At 36.2% G+C, this 16,901-nt stretch overlaps 1 protein-coding gene across 3 annotated transcripts in view; it reads right to left on the bottom strand.

Moving 5' to 3' along the window:
- LOC139951498 (uncharacterized) overlaps positions 1 to 16,901 on the bottom strand; it is a 41,407-nt gene that overhangs the window by 6,272 nt on the left and 18,234 nt on the right. Inside the window, exon 4 of one of the 3 annotated variants that reach the window (XM_071950429.1) lies at positions 7,132 to 7,470. The exons of 1 other annotated variant lie outside the window; for it this stretch is intronic. In XM_071950429.1, coding sequence (XP_071806530.1) covers positions 7,132 to 7,470 — 339 coding nt within the window. Of the gene's footprint in view, positions 1 to 7,131; positions 7,471 to 9,446; positions 9,501 to 16,901 lie in introns of all 3 variants that reach the window. One more of the 3 variants, XM_071950430.1, reaches the window with a different exon arrangement.

The following is a 16,901-nucleotide window of genomic DNA, read 5'->3' as shown; positions in this document are numbered from 1 at the left end:
AAGCATGAAATATCTGCTTCGAGGCTTTATGAACTTGATGGCCTCCTTAATTCTAACAGCATGTAATAAGAAAAGTGTCACCCGTGATTGGTCGTGTTATCATAGATTACACCAAGAAAATCTTTGCCTTTCATTTTGGTCAGAAAATGAACTTTCAATACAGCAATAACAATCAAAACAAGGGTCCTGGAAAATGTGGAATATTTGAAGCAAAATACCTGTCAACTATTGAAAGTGTTCATTATTTGTTTTACAAATAAGTGTGTGTTATCTATTATTGTCTTTGTTAGTAGTATTTTGCGTAAAATTGTTCATCAAAACCACCGTTCTTCGCAGTGCCAGCAAAATGCAAAAAGCTAAACTTGTACATCCAAAAGAGGGCGCCATTCAAGTACACCGCTAAAAAAATGCTAATCACGACAACTTCCTTGTTTAGCATATTGAAACCTTTGCCCCCATGTAGCACGTCTACGCCCTGTTTTTTGATGACATGTTTTAAACCAATGTCATTATATTAATACCCTGGACCCACGCTGTGGCTGTGAATGTTTGAACTTTACATGGAACACTGTATATACTCTGCAGCCTTTGATATGTTAATGTTGTTTGTGTGCTTGTTGGCGTGGGTAACGCTTGAATACCATAAATGCAACCCTTTGTTGATATCATCCACTACGGGTTTAGTGTAGGTGTTTTGCACAATGCAAACCAAAATGGAAATTCCCCATTGATTGTGTACCCTGTACGGTGTTATTTCCTTGTCAGTGTGTATCACTACCAGGTGATTCAACAAGACTCTCTATGCACTCCAAATCGAAACACAAAAGTTGAACCGAAACAAAACAGATGTTTTTCACTTATTGTAAAACACTTAAAGGCATGGACACTATTGGTAATTACTCAAAATAATTGTAGGCATAACAGCTTATTTGGTGAAACGAGCTGTTGGTAGTATAGAACGTTGTGAGAAACGTCTCCCTCTGAAGTAAAGTACTTATTGAGAAAGAGGTATTTTCTCATTCGAATTAAAATAAAAATTCATCTGAAGCCTATTATTAAGCATCTGAAAACACACAAAGTCATGCAACAAGGGTGTTTTTCTGTCATTATTCTCTTGCAAACTTGATGACCATTTGAGCCAAATTTGAACAGGTTTGTTTTTTTATGCAAATGTTGGGATACATCAAGTAAGAATACATGGTCTTCGCGGTTACCAAATGTGTCCAGTCATTACCTTTAATGAACATGTTTCAAAATACTATAGAAAAACTATACCTAAATGAGGAATTATCAATGTCTTTTTAAACGGTTTATTTTATGGGAGTGGCTTTCAATACTTTCAGTTTAGAGTTATTTTAATGGTAGTTTCCTCCAGCCGCAGGAACCTGATACCGCAAAATAATTTATTTTCAATAAGCTCAGCCTGGAAAAAAAATGATGCATAACAATGCGAGTAAAATTAGGATTTCATGCAAGATGTAGAGTCCAACCCAAAAAAAACATGCTCTCAAATAATGCTCTGAAATCATATATTGAAATCAAGATGTTGAGTTTGTTAGTGTTAGTGTAAGTAGTTGGTCTCAAAGTCTAGTTAACTCTGAGCTGTTTTTTCTTCTCATTCTTCTTTGATTTGAGGTTGTGTGTTAAAGTGTGGGCGGTTAAGGTTTCTTGATTTTATGGTTTTTGTATTTCGAATCAATTGTATGAAACAAGTATTTGGGAGCTCGGGACGTAGTTTCGAGAAAAAAAAGTAATTTTTCACAATAACATTTGAATTTGATTTCGAGACCTCAAATTAGAATTTGAGGTCCCAAAATCAAGCATCTGAAAGCACACAACAACAATTTGGTGTTTTTTCTTCCATTATAATCTCGCAACTTCGACGACCAATTGAGTTCAAATTTTCACAGGTTTGTTATTTTGTGCATATGTTGAGATACACCAAGTGAGAAGACTGGTCTTTAACAATTGTTACCAAAAGTGTCCAGTGTCTTTAAGTTTGTGGTTCTTCCAATGTGTAATCATTCGATTTCTGGCAAGTCGCTAAGAGAGCTAGACCTCTTTTGGTCACCTTTGAGAATGAAATGAAATGTTTAAAATGTGCTGCGTGTATGTAATCATTTTCAATAAAGTAAAAATGCAGTCAGTTTACCCGTTTAAAATGTCATAACCAATGGAATAAATTTATGTTTCAAGAATTGAGACATTTTTGTTTGTTGGCAGATAAAGCAGGCGGTTTGTGTAATATCGATAAATGAAATGCAAATAACTATGAGAAGTCTGCATCTCGAGTCACATCAATCCTATACAGCTGAAAGGAATGGTACGGTGTTCATATTAGTGAAGCTTATCTTTTATTATCAATATTATTTCTGGTAATGAAACCAATTAGGATGCCTCATAAGTAAACTTAATCACTGTAGCCGATTTTTACAAAAATGTCAACTCAGGTTTTACTTTTAGAGGTTAAGGAAACATCAGCTCACAGGTTATTTTCCATAATCAGAATGATGGTGGTGACCACACCAATAAGTTTTGCGTCCAAAACCATGGCATAATTTCATAGAGCTACTTTAGCAGCGAGAATTGCTTAACAATTTTCTGCTAAGCAGAAATGAGCCGGGCACCAGTCACTAATTGTACTTGTGACTTGGTAGTCTGGCTTGTAGCCTCATTCCGGTAAGCGTAATTTTGTTATGCTCAGCTACTTTGTGTGCTTAAGCAGCAAGCACTATGAAACTGACCCCAGATAGTTGTAAGGAAACATGCTGTCGTACCATTCATTTTGAACAAAAACAACGAAATGCAAACATGTGCATTCTAAAAACTCCGGGTCAGGCCCAGGTGAACTGACCCAATTCGGGTCAGGCTCACCGAATCGGGTTCAAACGGGATTCTAACTCGAATTCCAGTTAGTTCGACGCATTCCTGTGTCATTTTGACACTAATTCAAGGGTCATACTGACCCATAGGCCCACATGACTCGAATCCAGGTCAAGAGTTTAGAGTGCTGGGACCAATTTCATAGAAAAGCTTTGAACACATTTTGCTTAAAAACACTGGACACTATTGGTAATTGTAAAAGACTAGTGGACACAGTTGGTGTATCTCAACACATGCGAAACATAACAAACCTGTAAAAATTTGAGCCCAATCGGTTGTCGAAGTTGCGAGATATTAATGGGGAAAAAACACACTCTTGTGGCACCATGGTCACATGTGTGCCTTCAGATGCTTGATTTCAAGACCTCAAACTCTAAATCTGAGGTCTTGAAATCAAATTCGTGGAAAATTACTTCTTTCTCGAAAATTATGTCACTTCAGAGGGAGCTGTTTCTCAAAATGTTTCATAGTATCAACCTCTCCCCATTACTCGTAATCAAGTAAGGTTTTATAATTAAAAATTATTTTGAGTAATTACCAATAGAATTGTCCACTGCCTTTGAATTGTCCACTGCCTTTAAGCACGAAAAAAATAGCTTGCTTATTATACATTTCACTGGCAAAAATTCCGTGCCATATACAATGCTTGTGACTGGTATTTTGTTGCTGCATAACAATTGAGTGGGGTCTTGGCAGGTAATCTGATTTTACTAAGCAAGGATGTTGTTTAGCTTTAAGCAAATTTTGTGCTTAAGCAGCTCTACGAAATTGGGCCCTGGCCTAAAGCTCATTTAGCCTTCCCTGCTGTATTAGAAAGTCTGAAATGTTTAAATGAGTCAATGACCATATTGTGAAATCTTTGGAAATTCTACTAGAAACAAAGTGTATTTGTGTGTAAACTGTTTATAGATGACAGGTAATTTACTCACCGAATTTCCCACGGTTTCCCTGGCAACCAATCTGTAAACACAAAATTTTTAAAAAGTGTTCAGGAAGCCACATATGGAAACATTTGAATCAGGTTTTAGTAACTGTAGTATTTTCAAGACTTATATTATGTTTATATTTAATATTATATTTACCCTCCCTAAACACTGAAAACGATAGGCCTACAATAAATCCCTTGGTGCAAAATATAAAAACTAAAACCAAGGAACTGTTGAAAAAATATTCAAAATAACAATTTGAATTCAAAATTCAAACTAAACCAAACGAGTCTCTTTGAAACTCTTAGCCTGCATGGTGCATGTTTCCCTCCATCCTACAATCTACACTACTTTAAGAGAAATGTCAACTCATACCTTCAGTTCGCATTATTTATTGATATGTATTTATTCTTGTAGCCCCTAACCATAAGTGTTTTTTTTTAGCCTTGTTTGGTTGGGGTAAACTTCCTTTTTGAAAAAAAAAAAAAATATTAAAAGAAGATGTGTATTGATCTGGTCTGCTGATAAAACTAAACAAAAGCCTACTGTGATTTCAAAAAAATAACTAACTAAATAAATAACAGACATAATTAATTTTCAGATCTTGAGGCAACAAATACTCCTAATCAAACTAACAGTAACTTTGATAACGAAACTTTTTGCATTGAATTAGCTCCGCTTGAAGGAAGTTTGCCGAAACTAGGACAAAATCTTGTTGTTGTTTTTTTTTTTCGACCGAATGTTAAAATTAATAACGACTCTCAAAGACCACATTATGAAAACTTTCTATAAATTATTACCTTGTGACGCTAACTGATGTGTTAAAAAAAAACACCATGAAGGCATTGAAATAATTGCGTGCTAAATATGCCTAAGATGGACAGAAACACAAATAGCCCCACGATTATTGAAGACAGAACCATATTTTAGAGAACATTCGTTATTTGTGGTTATATTTTATGATTTCAACGAAAACTCACCCCTTCTACAGACCACCGGTTAAGAAGACTATGGTTGAAAACATCTTCTTAAACAAAAATTCTCCTGAGCTGTCTTGTCCAATAGCAACGCCAGATTGGGTCAATAATCCACGCTTGACTGCGTTTTGCGCACAGACCACGTGGCTCAAACAGAGTTTTTTTCAAATGGAGCAACACTGGTTCGAGAGGCAATGCAACTAATGTTTACATGTTTGATAGCAACTTCTGTTTTTAAAATTTGAAGGACAAAAATACAATTCGAGTGCAATGGCTACTCACGGCTGATCGATATTTTCAGAGATTATTAGTAATGGGATAATTGACACAATAGTCGTTATAATATTTATATTATTGAGAAACGTTAGTCCATGTTCGTGTATTGTCTACAATGAGGATCCGAAGACCAACTTCTTAAAGTTAATTTTGAAATGGATAAGCAAGCTGGATGAGTTTACGTCGGACGCAAAATGTATTGAAATCAGGTATACCCATAGCATGCTAAGCAAAACACTTTTTATGACATAAAACTGCTACTTCGAATTTGTATAGCAAAGCGATGTTAGTAGGGTCTGTGGTTGAATTTATGGAGTTGATGACACCAAAGCTTTATTTCACAAAGAGTTAAGGTTGATCTTTACCGATTACCCATTTTTAAAAGTAAAGCTTAAATGCATGATTTCGACGCAGGGCCCATTTTTATGACACTACATTGCTAACCCAATAATTATATACAAAGCATGTGGATTTATGGGCCGACAACCCAGAATTCTGCGGTAACAAGTGCCATGAAACTTGGGCCAGATTTTGCCACAAATTTAATGTGATAACAACAAACATGTATGACACAATGGGTGTGGTTTGGGATGAGTGTTTTGTCCAGACAGGCAATGATGACTAAAACAAGAAAATGAATAAATTTGATAGAGAAAACATATAAATACGAACACAACCATGGTTGGTGAAAGTTTAGTGTACGCGCGCGTTTCCAATGTTTGCCATTAGCCTTTTTGAGATATGGTGGACACGAAGATGTGCACTGCTTAGTTTGGATGTATATGTATACAGACAAATTGACTAAACCTATGTCATAGTTGTCCACCAATACCACAAAATGGCATATGGCGGCAAAGGGTATACATTAACAATAAGCTGTAATGTATAACAGGTCAACATTATGACACACCCGAGCAAAGTAGCTTAGATAACGAAGATGACACCCGGCAGATACAACACACGTAACTAATTTATCACTTAATATGATGATAAAAGTTTGTAGATCATTTTTGAACCAGGAAGTGATGATACAGCATTCTAACCATTGTTCAATTTAAAAAAAAAAAACAGGAAAATCACAGGATTGTTCCAAATGGGGTCCAAAATCCTTGTAATTGTTACTAAGGAACTCGTGACTCACCATCTGGTTCCTGTTTGGGGGCTTATGGGGAACAAACACATTTCCTCTGATGGGGAAGTACGGTCTGACTTGAAAGAATTATCAAAACCACAAATTCCCCATATGCTCAACATTTTGTCTGGCCTATTGAACATTCATCAAGTTGAAAAGTTGCTAAGTCAGTCAGGATTATGTTAGGACTAAAGTCAAACAGATAAAGACAGAAGATCCCAAATTAAAGATCCCACATTAAACGGAATGATGTTGTTTGCAAGCAAATACTGAACAAAAATAACATTCAAAGCAAAACAACACAAATAAGGTTGTATTACGTAATGCTAGATACATGTAGCTATGACGATTGAAACAACATGATCCCCTTCACCAAAGCAAACCACAGTTAACTGTACCATTGGTTTTCAAACCAACATCTTTTTTTTAGTTTACTTGCGTCATTATGAAATGTCAAGCCGTTAGTGGGCAGATGGTTTTGTTAATCATTAACGGGGCCTTTGTATTATCCACAATTCCTGCCGTTGCGATGTGAGATCTGGAATAGGACCCTTACATGACGTCACACATTCAAACAGCGCCCTCACCAGGCCAAGCACAAGTTGGACGGTTGTTGGTGCTAACACGTGCGCGTGACCTCAGAGGGTAGCACAAAGAACATCTATTGTCCAATGACTTCCTTCATTTGACCCCAGTGAGGGCCCTTTTTACCACAGAGAGGGCGCTTTTCGATCACGTGACGTCACGTGCAAGGGTCTATAGAGCACTTTTAAAAACAAACTCTTTCAGTAACCATCAACATACAATCAAAGCGAAGACATTATTGCGTGCAGTAATCAAAGAAGGCGTGCCCAACAACAAAAAGCAAAAGGCTTCAGAAGTTTTGGCCATGGCCTGTTTCAGTAAAAACAACCACTTGACCATCTTTAAGAAGTACCTGCGTGACAAGGTATCGTGCACCCCGTTGTTGTTGTTTCAGGCGTGGTGGCAGTGGTGGATGGGGTTATATGTGTACTATTGGTCATTTCAGTTGGATCAGTGGTCATTTCAGTTGGATCAGTGGTCATTTCAGTTGGATCAGTGGTCATTTCAGTTGAACCCATTTGGGTTGTAGTTTTATTAATTGAACCAGTGACAGTATTGATTGTAGTCGATGGTTCTGTGGAACTAAAATCAGACGTTGTTTCCGTAGGACCAGAGGGGGACATTGTGGTTTCTTGTGATGTTGTGAAAGTTGGGGTTGTAGTGTCTTGTGGTGTCGTGGTAGTGGTATTGTCTGTGGAAGTAAGATCTAAACAATGAGTTCAACCTTTAACCAAAACCAAAATATCCACGGGTTTCTCAACTGTGACAGAAAACTCAAAGATGTCAATAACACAATTATTGGAAATAAAAAGAAACAAAATTTAACAAAATAATCATTATTAAGTACAATTGAATAAATAAATGAAAATTAGTCAAAACAAAATCAGCATTGTAGGTGATCAGTTCCTTCAGTGGTTATTTGCATCACATGTTCACCTAATTCGTAATCGGAAGGAAACATACAGGAAACTTATCACTGAACTAGCCCAGCAGTCAAAAATGAGTCAACTTGTTTGGCAGTTGTGCTTTAAGCTTTAAAACCTTTACCTAAGCGCTAGTAACACCATAAGTCAAGGCACAGTGCAATGTCTTGTGGGAGTCAAGGTCATTGATATCCTAAAATGGACTAATCCACATACACAGAAGGGGATTTGGGTACCTTCCAAGCGTGGCGGACACTCAAATACTTCGTGAACAAAATTGTACAGGCATATAAACCTAACCAAAAGTTTCATAGAGCAATGTTGGTACACTGTTGATAATTAAAAATAAGAAAAAATGTAAATCTTTAAACACAAAATTAGAATTCAAAATTGTACACAATGTACATGTACATGTATGGTACAAGTGGCAAACAAAGCAAATATCTTGTAATACTTAAAGTTACGATAACAAAGTAATAAAGTAGTCTTTAAAACTCACAAAAACTCTAGTTTATGGCCAGAACTGACCCAGTACCCAGATCCCAGGTATCTGACCCATTTTTTTGTTGTCGTTTGACAAATTGCTCGGATATTTTGACACAGATTCCGTGTAACCCTGACCCCAAAATGAGTCGGGCCCACAATCCATGTCAACTGACCTGGGAATTTTAACAATTTCTTCTTTTCGTTGACACTAAAAATGTTATCTGGGCCCAAATCCATAAAGCTTTAGCTGTTAAAGGCAGTGGACACTATTGGTAATTACTCAAAATAATTATCAGCATAAAACCTTTCTTGGTGAGAAGTAATGGGGAGAGGTTTATAGTATCAAACATTGTGAGAAACGGCTCCCTCTGAAGTGCCAGTTTTTTTCGAGAAAGAAATAATTTTCGACGTATTTGATTTCGAGACCTCAGATTTAGAACTTGAGGTCTCGAAATCAACCATCTAAACGGCACACAACTTCGTGTGACAAGGGTGTTTTTTTCTTTTATTATTATCTCGCAAGTTCGATGACCGATTGAGCTCAAATTTTAACAGGTTTGTTATTTAATGCATATGTTGAGATACACCAACTGTGAAGGCTAGTCTTTGACAGTTACCAATAGTGTCCACTGCAAAAGTTAAGTAGGGCACCAGTCACAACACTGTAATTTTGGCCGGTAACCTGTTTCTGTTAGGCAATACTTGTATGTGCTTGGCAAGTTTTTGTGATTACAGGCTTTACGAAATTCGGCCCAGGATGCCCCGTCCAGAGACAATGAGGGAAACGCAATAATCTGGAAGCTTATTGGATTTGAGTTACTGTAAGCTTCAATCCCAGTAGGCCACCTGATACCTTAAGGTCGGTTGCTGTGTTATTTCCTCGATCTCTTCGTGGTCCTATCTGGTATTTCATTTAGTAATATTATTTCGAAAGATGGTTAGTCAAATGAAAGAAGGTTATTAATTATTCTACTCTAAACAGCGTATTATTTCGCCAGTACAGGCAACAACCACCCATGGTAACTTTAAATACCAGTTGATAACGTAAAACGTATGGTACAGTATACACGTAAATGGGTAAAACCAAAATTTTAATTCTTTATCCCTGATGCAAACTTCTATCTATATGATAATAGATAGCAGTGAAACAAATGATGGGGTGCATGCATGCGTTGTCTGGACTGGCGTTGATTACTTCGTGATAATGAGCAACTGGATGGAAGCACTGCGTGTTCAATCTGGTTTTTTTTATAATTACCTGTAGTGCCTGTTGGTTTTGGTGTAGAAGGTGGTCCCACTGTAGTTGTGATAGCTGTTTTAGGTCATGCAATTTACAAATACAATGGGTTAGTTGTTATGGTGTTATACTGTCTTCACTTATTACGCAGGGTTTGTTTCGAACATTGTTACATGAATAACCCATATCATCACATTCAAAGTATCAATGTTAACCAAATGAATCTTCGGATCTCATGCCAGACCCTCGCTTTGCAGTCATTGCAAAGGGAAAAAAGAGCAGGCCCATAACTAGAGAAAACAAAAAATTCTTTTCTCAATTAAAGACAATGGACACTACTGGTAATTGTCAAAGACTAGTCTTCACAGTTGGTGTATCTCAAGATGATTAAAATAACAAACCTGTGAAAATTTGAGCTCAATCGGTCATCGAACTTGCGAGATAATAATGAAAGAAAAAACACCCTTGTCACACGAAGTTGTGTGCTTTCAGATGCTTGATTTCGAGACCTCAAATTATAAATCCGAGGTCTCGAAATCAACTTCGTCGAAAATTACATCTTTCTCAAAAACTTTGTTACTTCAGAGAAGCCGTTTCTCACTATGTTTTATACTACTTACTTCTCCCCACTACTCATTACCAAGCAAGGTTTTATGATAATAAGTATTTTGAGTAATTACCAATAGTGTCCACTGCCTTTAAGAAAACAAAAATGCAGCAAGCAAATAAAGAGTTCGTAGAACTGCCAAACTCATGTGACATAGAATATGAGTAAGTGTACGTCAGCTGTTTCTTGCCCTATAGGCTATTCATAGAAGGCGGCTGGGCTCAATTTCACGATTTCACAGAGTAAACAAAACACCGTAGGAACAAATTGTCAGTATTGCCAATTACCATAGTGATTTGTATTGTGACATCACACATTACTTAGCAACTACGATTGATTCGTAGTTAGGATCAATCTTAGCTCTTTGTGAAATCTCGTCCCCAGGTCTAATGTAATTATAGACTTCATTTGAGGTTTTTTAATGTTTATATAGATGTACGTGTAGCAGTCGTTATACATCAACGTGTCTCGTGTACAGATTGGCCATGTAGGGAGAAAACCAAGTTTCTTTATAATCGGTCATTTGATCCCCTATTGAACTCTACTCCTGAATATGCCATTATGTGTAGATCAATACTAAAATGCGAAAAGACAATCAATGACTGAATTGGTTAGCAAAGAGATATACTAAATAAAATACATGTATTGACGTCTGACGGGGAGCTGCAACAACTACAGTTTAGAAGCCATTGTTGTGTCCAAATGCATGGATGACATTTCAAAGAAAACTCTTCATGTCGAAACTCTATCAATACACAGCTCTTACAGGCCTGATACGGGATAGGGATATTTTTCAAGCAGGCAATGGACAAAAATTCCCCCATTTTCCCCATCGGTTGCATGCCTTGGTGCCCCTTGAAATTGTCACATAAAAAAGTTTGGTGCCCTTCTTGCCATTTCAAAAATGAAGCAACAGCGGCAGACAATGCTAAAACTACAAAATGTATGCTTGAATGTCAAGGATGCAAGAAATGTCTGCTTTCCAGTAATTATATTTTTATATTCAAATATTGTTTAAAGATCATATCATCATGAACTATATAACTATACAGGTCAGAACCTAAATCAAAACAGCATACAACCTCACATGTTACTTTAATTATTATGTTTCCATGTCCCATACAGATGTTCCAGAAATGCACTGTGCCACACATCCCACGTTGATATTTTATGTTTATTTATTTATTCATTTATTATTTATCATACAAAGTGATTTTACATCACTTTGTAAACTTCAATCATTCCAACATCAACTTAAAACGTTGAATATTATTGTTTTTCTATGACATGGATGTACACCGATAAGACACAAATTCATGATTTCCCCCTAAAATGGCTTCCTGTTCAACCACTATCACGCAATAAAATATATTCCCTAATTTCCTTGTTCAGTTGTGCCATGTTATTGTTAAATCCAACAACGATGATTTAACTGTTAGTACGGTCTTTTGTTGTTTTCCCAACCATGTCCGGTTGGCTCATATGTGTTTGAATTAGGTGTAAGGGATTCCGCTCTTAGTCCACGATTCTACATGTAGAAGACCATGTGACCTTTGTTTACAATAAGTGTGACCTTGTACATTCTTTGGCTAGTCTGGCAGGCAAGATACTGCACAGGTCATGGGAAAGTTTACATTTTGTGTCATAATTTCAACATAAATCCAAGAGTTATGAAAGTAAAAGCTGGACAAGTGAGTTTTGAGATGTGCCCCCTTTCATCATATAAAAAGTTGATAAGAATTGGACTGTGCAATCTCCATAAAATATGAGATTTTACGTTTTCTTCCATTAGGCTGTGTACAAATCGTGCCTGCAGGTATAGGCTCGGTGCTCTTTAATAAATATGTAATGTCACAGGTCAAATCATCTATAATGGCGCTAGATTACAAAATCATACTGTGTTCCATGACTATACGTCCTTTACCTTGTACGCAGGCCTAGCCTTCATTATGTGCATAGAGCTCTTACATTATAATACTGTATAGTCTAATACACTCGTGAGCAGTTTGGCATGATGCCAGACACTCAAACTGTGTGCATGCAGTGGCCACGACTCACAACGCATGATACAGGTACTTGAAACCCTTTAGAAAGGCCCAATCAAACGTGACCTGACCTTTATAGCACAAAGAATTTCATCATCGCAAGGGGAAAAATGGGGAATTCCCCTTACATCATCAGGCAGACTGTGTACACAGAAACTTGGGCGTTGTCAATGCCATATAAAATGCAAGCTCAGAGTACATAATACATGTATGTACATTGTACAAGCACACGTAGGCCCTACTGCATAGGTTTTTAGTATTTACTGCAGCTGTATTAAACCCGCACAAATACTGCTTGCAAAAGAATTGAACATTCAGGAAATGTATAAAGGTATACGTTTCCTCCCTGAAAGAAAAACAATTAAATGTAAAAACCATTAACCATGTGATTTAAAAAGGGAGCATAACTGTAATTCGTCAGTCCCTAACTTTTTGAGATGGGACTTGAGAGATATCGCGATAAATCTTACTATATTTCATCATGCAGGAATATAAATAAAGGATCGGTCTCATTTTCTACTGTAATGTACAAGTTGAACAGGTTTGCTCATCAGAAAAAGAAAGAAAAAGTATATTGGTGTCAATAGCTGCTTGTTTTATACAACTTTCATAACTGTGTACTGTTTTAGTGTATTGTTTCACTTTCAAATCATACATCATGTAAACACTTTTGATTGAGCTATACATTTCCAATGATTCAGAAATGTCATTATACTATGAAACCAAAAGACTTACATGTATACATGTAAGTTAAATAATCTTATCTTATTAAATTCCCCAGGAGAGTTACATTTGGAACAATTACTTTCTTGTAAAAAATAAATAAGAAAATAAAAACCGTGCTGCGATCAAAAGCCTCTAGGAGACAAAGGAGATGTTATATAAAGGGTTATGGGTTATTTAGGATACTAACTTCTTGGGATGGGGTTTTATTTTCAACCACTCAAACAAATACATGTTTGTGTAGCTTGAGAGGAAAAGAAGCAAGACTATACCCGTTTTTTTTTTAAGACAAAAATCATTTCTAAGCCATCTGATGGGTAGGTTTGATTAGAATGAGATACATAGCCTCATTCAGGGTGAGACTCATTTGGTTTTAGATTTCACAGAAATTCCAAGGAACAATGTCCTCAGCACTATATAGAGAAGACCATCAAAGAGCAGGATTTCTTTATAAAAAAATGTGGACAATAGAGTGGCTGTTGTTCTTCACCAGGCTGACTTAAGAAGTCTGAATTCAGAAACAAGTCTTACATTTCGTACCACTGTTTACTACAGTTTCCACCAGCTACACCCATATGAAAATTAACTTGGGCAGGGACCACTCAACATAAGTACGACATACAAGCACTTTTTTTAAGGATCATGGATGATGTACAGTAGGTTTAAATTACTGTCTGCTTTGTTGTTCTTTTGATGTTTATTTGGCATTTTCATTCCCATTAAAAATTAAGCCTTTTTCGTTTTCTTTCTTGCCCTAAATCCCTCCGGGTGATTTCCCTCATTGTGTTGTAAAAGAGTTACCATAGCAACTCCATACCATGAGCTGGTTACCATAGTAACTAATTATCTGCATATGGAAATAAGCATTCTGAATAATTACATCAAAGTGTGCCCTTGACTAAGAGGTCCCAGACTTTGAGCCATGTAATACTGATAAGCTAAGTGTTAACTGCAAACAAGTGTAAAGTACCTACTGGTGTTGACTGGTGGAGCAAAAAGGGCCTAAAAAGTGCGCTGTTTTCCTTTTACTTTGCGAATTAACACAGTCGACCATTTATTGGAGTCAAAAATTGGCATAAATGGCCGACTGTGGTAGTGGACAAGGTAAAAGGAAAACCGTGCAATTCCGAGGCATGTTTTCGTCGATCATTGTATTGTAATTTTACAATATCCTTCTAACCAGTATGCATTTTATACCAAACGGTTACAAACGCTTTTCAAAGACCAACTCGACCGATCCAAGGCAACCTATTCCTTTAACATTTCCTAACTATGACTTTATTGTATGATTCTGAATAAGCACAAGCCCGTATTCTTCCTTTTCTGAAAGGGCAAGGCCACCAAGGTATTTTCTCTTTGTAAGGTCTTACTATGAGGAAGTTGTAAACATCAACAGGGGATTTTCAAGGGCACCAATGCAATGACGGGGGGGGGGGGGGGGGGGGGGGGGGGGGGGGGGGGAGGCACAGAGGCAATCGCCTCCATTGCCTCTGTTAGTATCAGGCCTGTAAGCAAAATGAGTCTGATGGCTTACAGCACATTTTATATTTACAAGTTAAAGCTACTACTTGTATCAAGTTTGTGACAAATATATGAGTCACATTTTTGACATAATATAATACATATTAATGAGACATCTCTCATTAATTTAAAAATATAAGTGAGATTATAACATGTACAAAGTCATAATTGTAAGATATTTTGAAGTCAGAACCTTGACTTTTTTCTAATTTTTTTCTCAAATATCCCAACTTCCATATAAAACTGAACGTTATATGACACAGGACAAAAATACACCAGCTACAATGTCAACTTCCATGTAATTAGCAATTAACTTGTTACAAAACTCACATTAACAAATCTTCTTTATTGTGAACATCAACTTCGTTCTATTTTTTAATTAAAATCAATTACTATAGATGAAGTGTTATAAGAGTAAATATTTCAATGTTTAATTAACTATCAAACAACAACACGCCATGCAAATTTACTTTGTTGCATCTACACAAAAGGTCTTTTTGTTGACAAAACAGTGTGCCATCAGCTAATTTCTTTTCAATTTGATAAAGTGTGAACTGAATGGTAACACTTCTGAACTGCTTCTTCATTGTACAACCAAACTTAACCCAAATTTTACGATTTATACTTCAAGGACCCGGATATATTATAATATTAAACAAAAACAATTACAATATTTTAGCAATTAGCAAATGAACAACATCTTTCCATTACTTGGGGAATGCCCTTTATTCCTTTTAACGCTTATTTACTACTTTTTATTTCCACTAAACTAAAGCTACACTAAATGAAAAGTGGTAAACCAAATTTAAAACGGTCAATCTTGTGCCATTATGAGAGCAACCAAAAAGTATTTTAAGTTTTATGTGAACTATGTACAGAAACAACTAACTTGTTGTCAATAGTTTAAATCTTTGACCTCACTTTTTTGTTTTTCTTATTTGTGAATTTTTTTTTAACAATCAACCTTAAGAAAAGAAACGGGAAAAATGAGAATAACAATAATTTTTAAAATTTTACTAATGGAACAATGAGACTTGGTTACACACAGAAAGGCAGAAAGTATTTGTTTCATTCCTTTCCCAAAACTTAAATTTGTTTGTTTTTACAGAGCTATGTTTGCTAATATGGATATTGTTATCTCAGCTAAACATTATGCAGGAACTTTTAAAAGTAAAGTCATTTTCTATGACGAAAAGGCATGTTGTTCTTTGTTTTGTTTTTGTCAAGAGTGGGGTCTCTACTCGACAAGCTGTTGCTTCTTGGAGACCTCCATCCTCACACAAAATCTTAATGTCCTTATGTTTTCCTAATTATTGTTCTATAATGTCAAAAAAAATGTGGGGAAAAAAATGCCTGAATGAATGAATATCATGATATTAGATAAGATTAAATTTCTAAAACTGTGTGTAGCACCATGGAGGTAGCCATTTCTACCCCTATTGTAACAATAGGGCTAACAAGCATCCACATATAATACATGTACCTATAGCTGGCACATACTGTATAAAGTATTGTAAGAGCATTGGTAATGGTAACCATGGTCCAAGTAAACAGCCACCATGGCCTTGTTGTTAAGGAGCCCTAGTTTCACAATGAAGTCTGTTCCACTATCAACGAAGGCTCAGACTTTGGAGCCATGTATTTCTGATAAGTGAAGCGTTGTGTTCGATGTACAACATACAAGTGTACCTATAGTACCTACTGGTGTTGACAACAGTGTAGAGCACTAGCAGTTTTACGGTTGGTTTTTGACATTGTTTTTGACGAGAGAATATTGACTCCCATCCTCTAGTTAAAAAGTATTTATACCATTTAGAGATGGTATATTTTGGGGTTTACGGAGAGAGCATTCATTTTTGAACGTGGTTTGTAAGGCCTGAATTGAGCTGCACAATGAATATTTGATGTACATGTACAGTACTGTAATGTTGTTTTTTTTCTATATTTTTTATTTTTCAGATTCACTTACAGTAACTAACTACCACACCAGGCATGATGAATATTCCTCAGAAAAAAAGTAGAAATATTTAACAGAGTTCAAGGGCAGAACTATCGGACACATGGTGCAGGTTTTAATGGACTTTTCAGGCCATAATCACAATATTTCTCGCATTTAATTTTTCCAAACGGGAAAAACGGAAATCAGATTTGAAAGAATATCATGCCTGCCACACTTCAATTCTATAAAGTCAGTGAGGCAAGCATGTACATGTACATGTACATGTACACTAACAATCATAACTGAGGTGTGGAATGGAATGAATATGAATAATATGACTGATAAAATGTATGCTGTCTACCTTACAAGTACAGTACATGTACATGTACATGTACAGGCCTACGGTGTATCAAACAGTTTCCTCCCTTATTGCACAATGCAGGCAGCACAAGGTCGTTTAAATAAAGTTATTTGTGTACAGTGTATGTATTGTTCAATACAGGCATCAATTCATGTCTCATATCAATTGTATTTGAGTAGTTCTTTATACGTTTTTTGTTCACTGACCTCTGTATAAATACTTTTTTTTGCAATATGGAAAAAATAAATGTCAAGTTGAATTGTACAAGTATTGAAAATGT

Source organism: Asterias amurensis, chromosome 19, assembly GCF_032118995.1.
Source record: "Asterias amurensis chromosome 19, ASM3211899v1".
In the NCBI taxonomy this organism is placed as follows: domain Eukaryota; kingdom Metazoa; phylum Echinodermata; class Asteroidea; order Forcipulatida; family Asteriidae; genus Asterias; species Asterias amurensis.
This window is presented reverse-complemented; position numbering and strand designations above follow the sequence as displayed.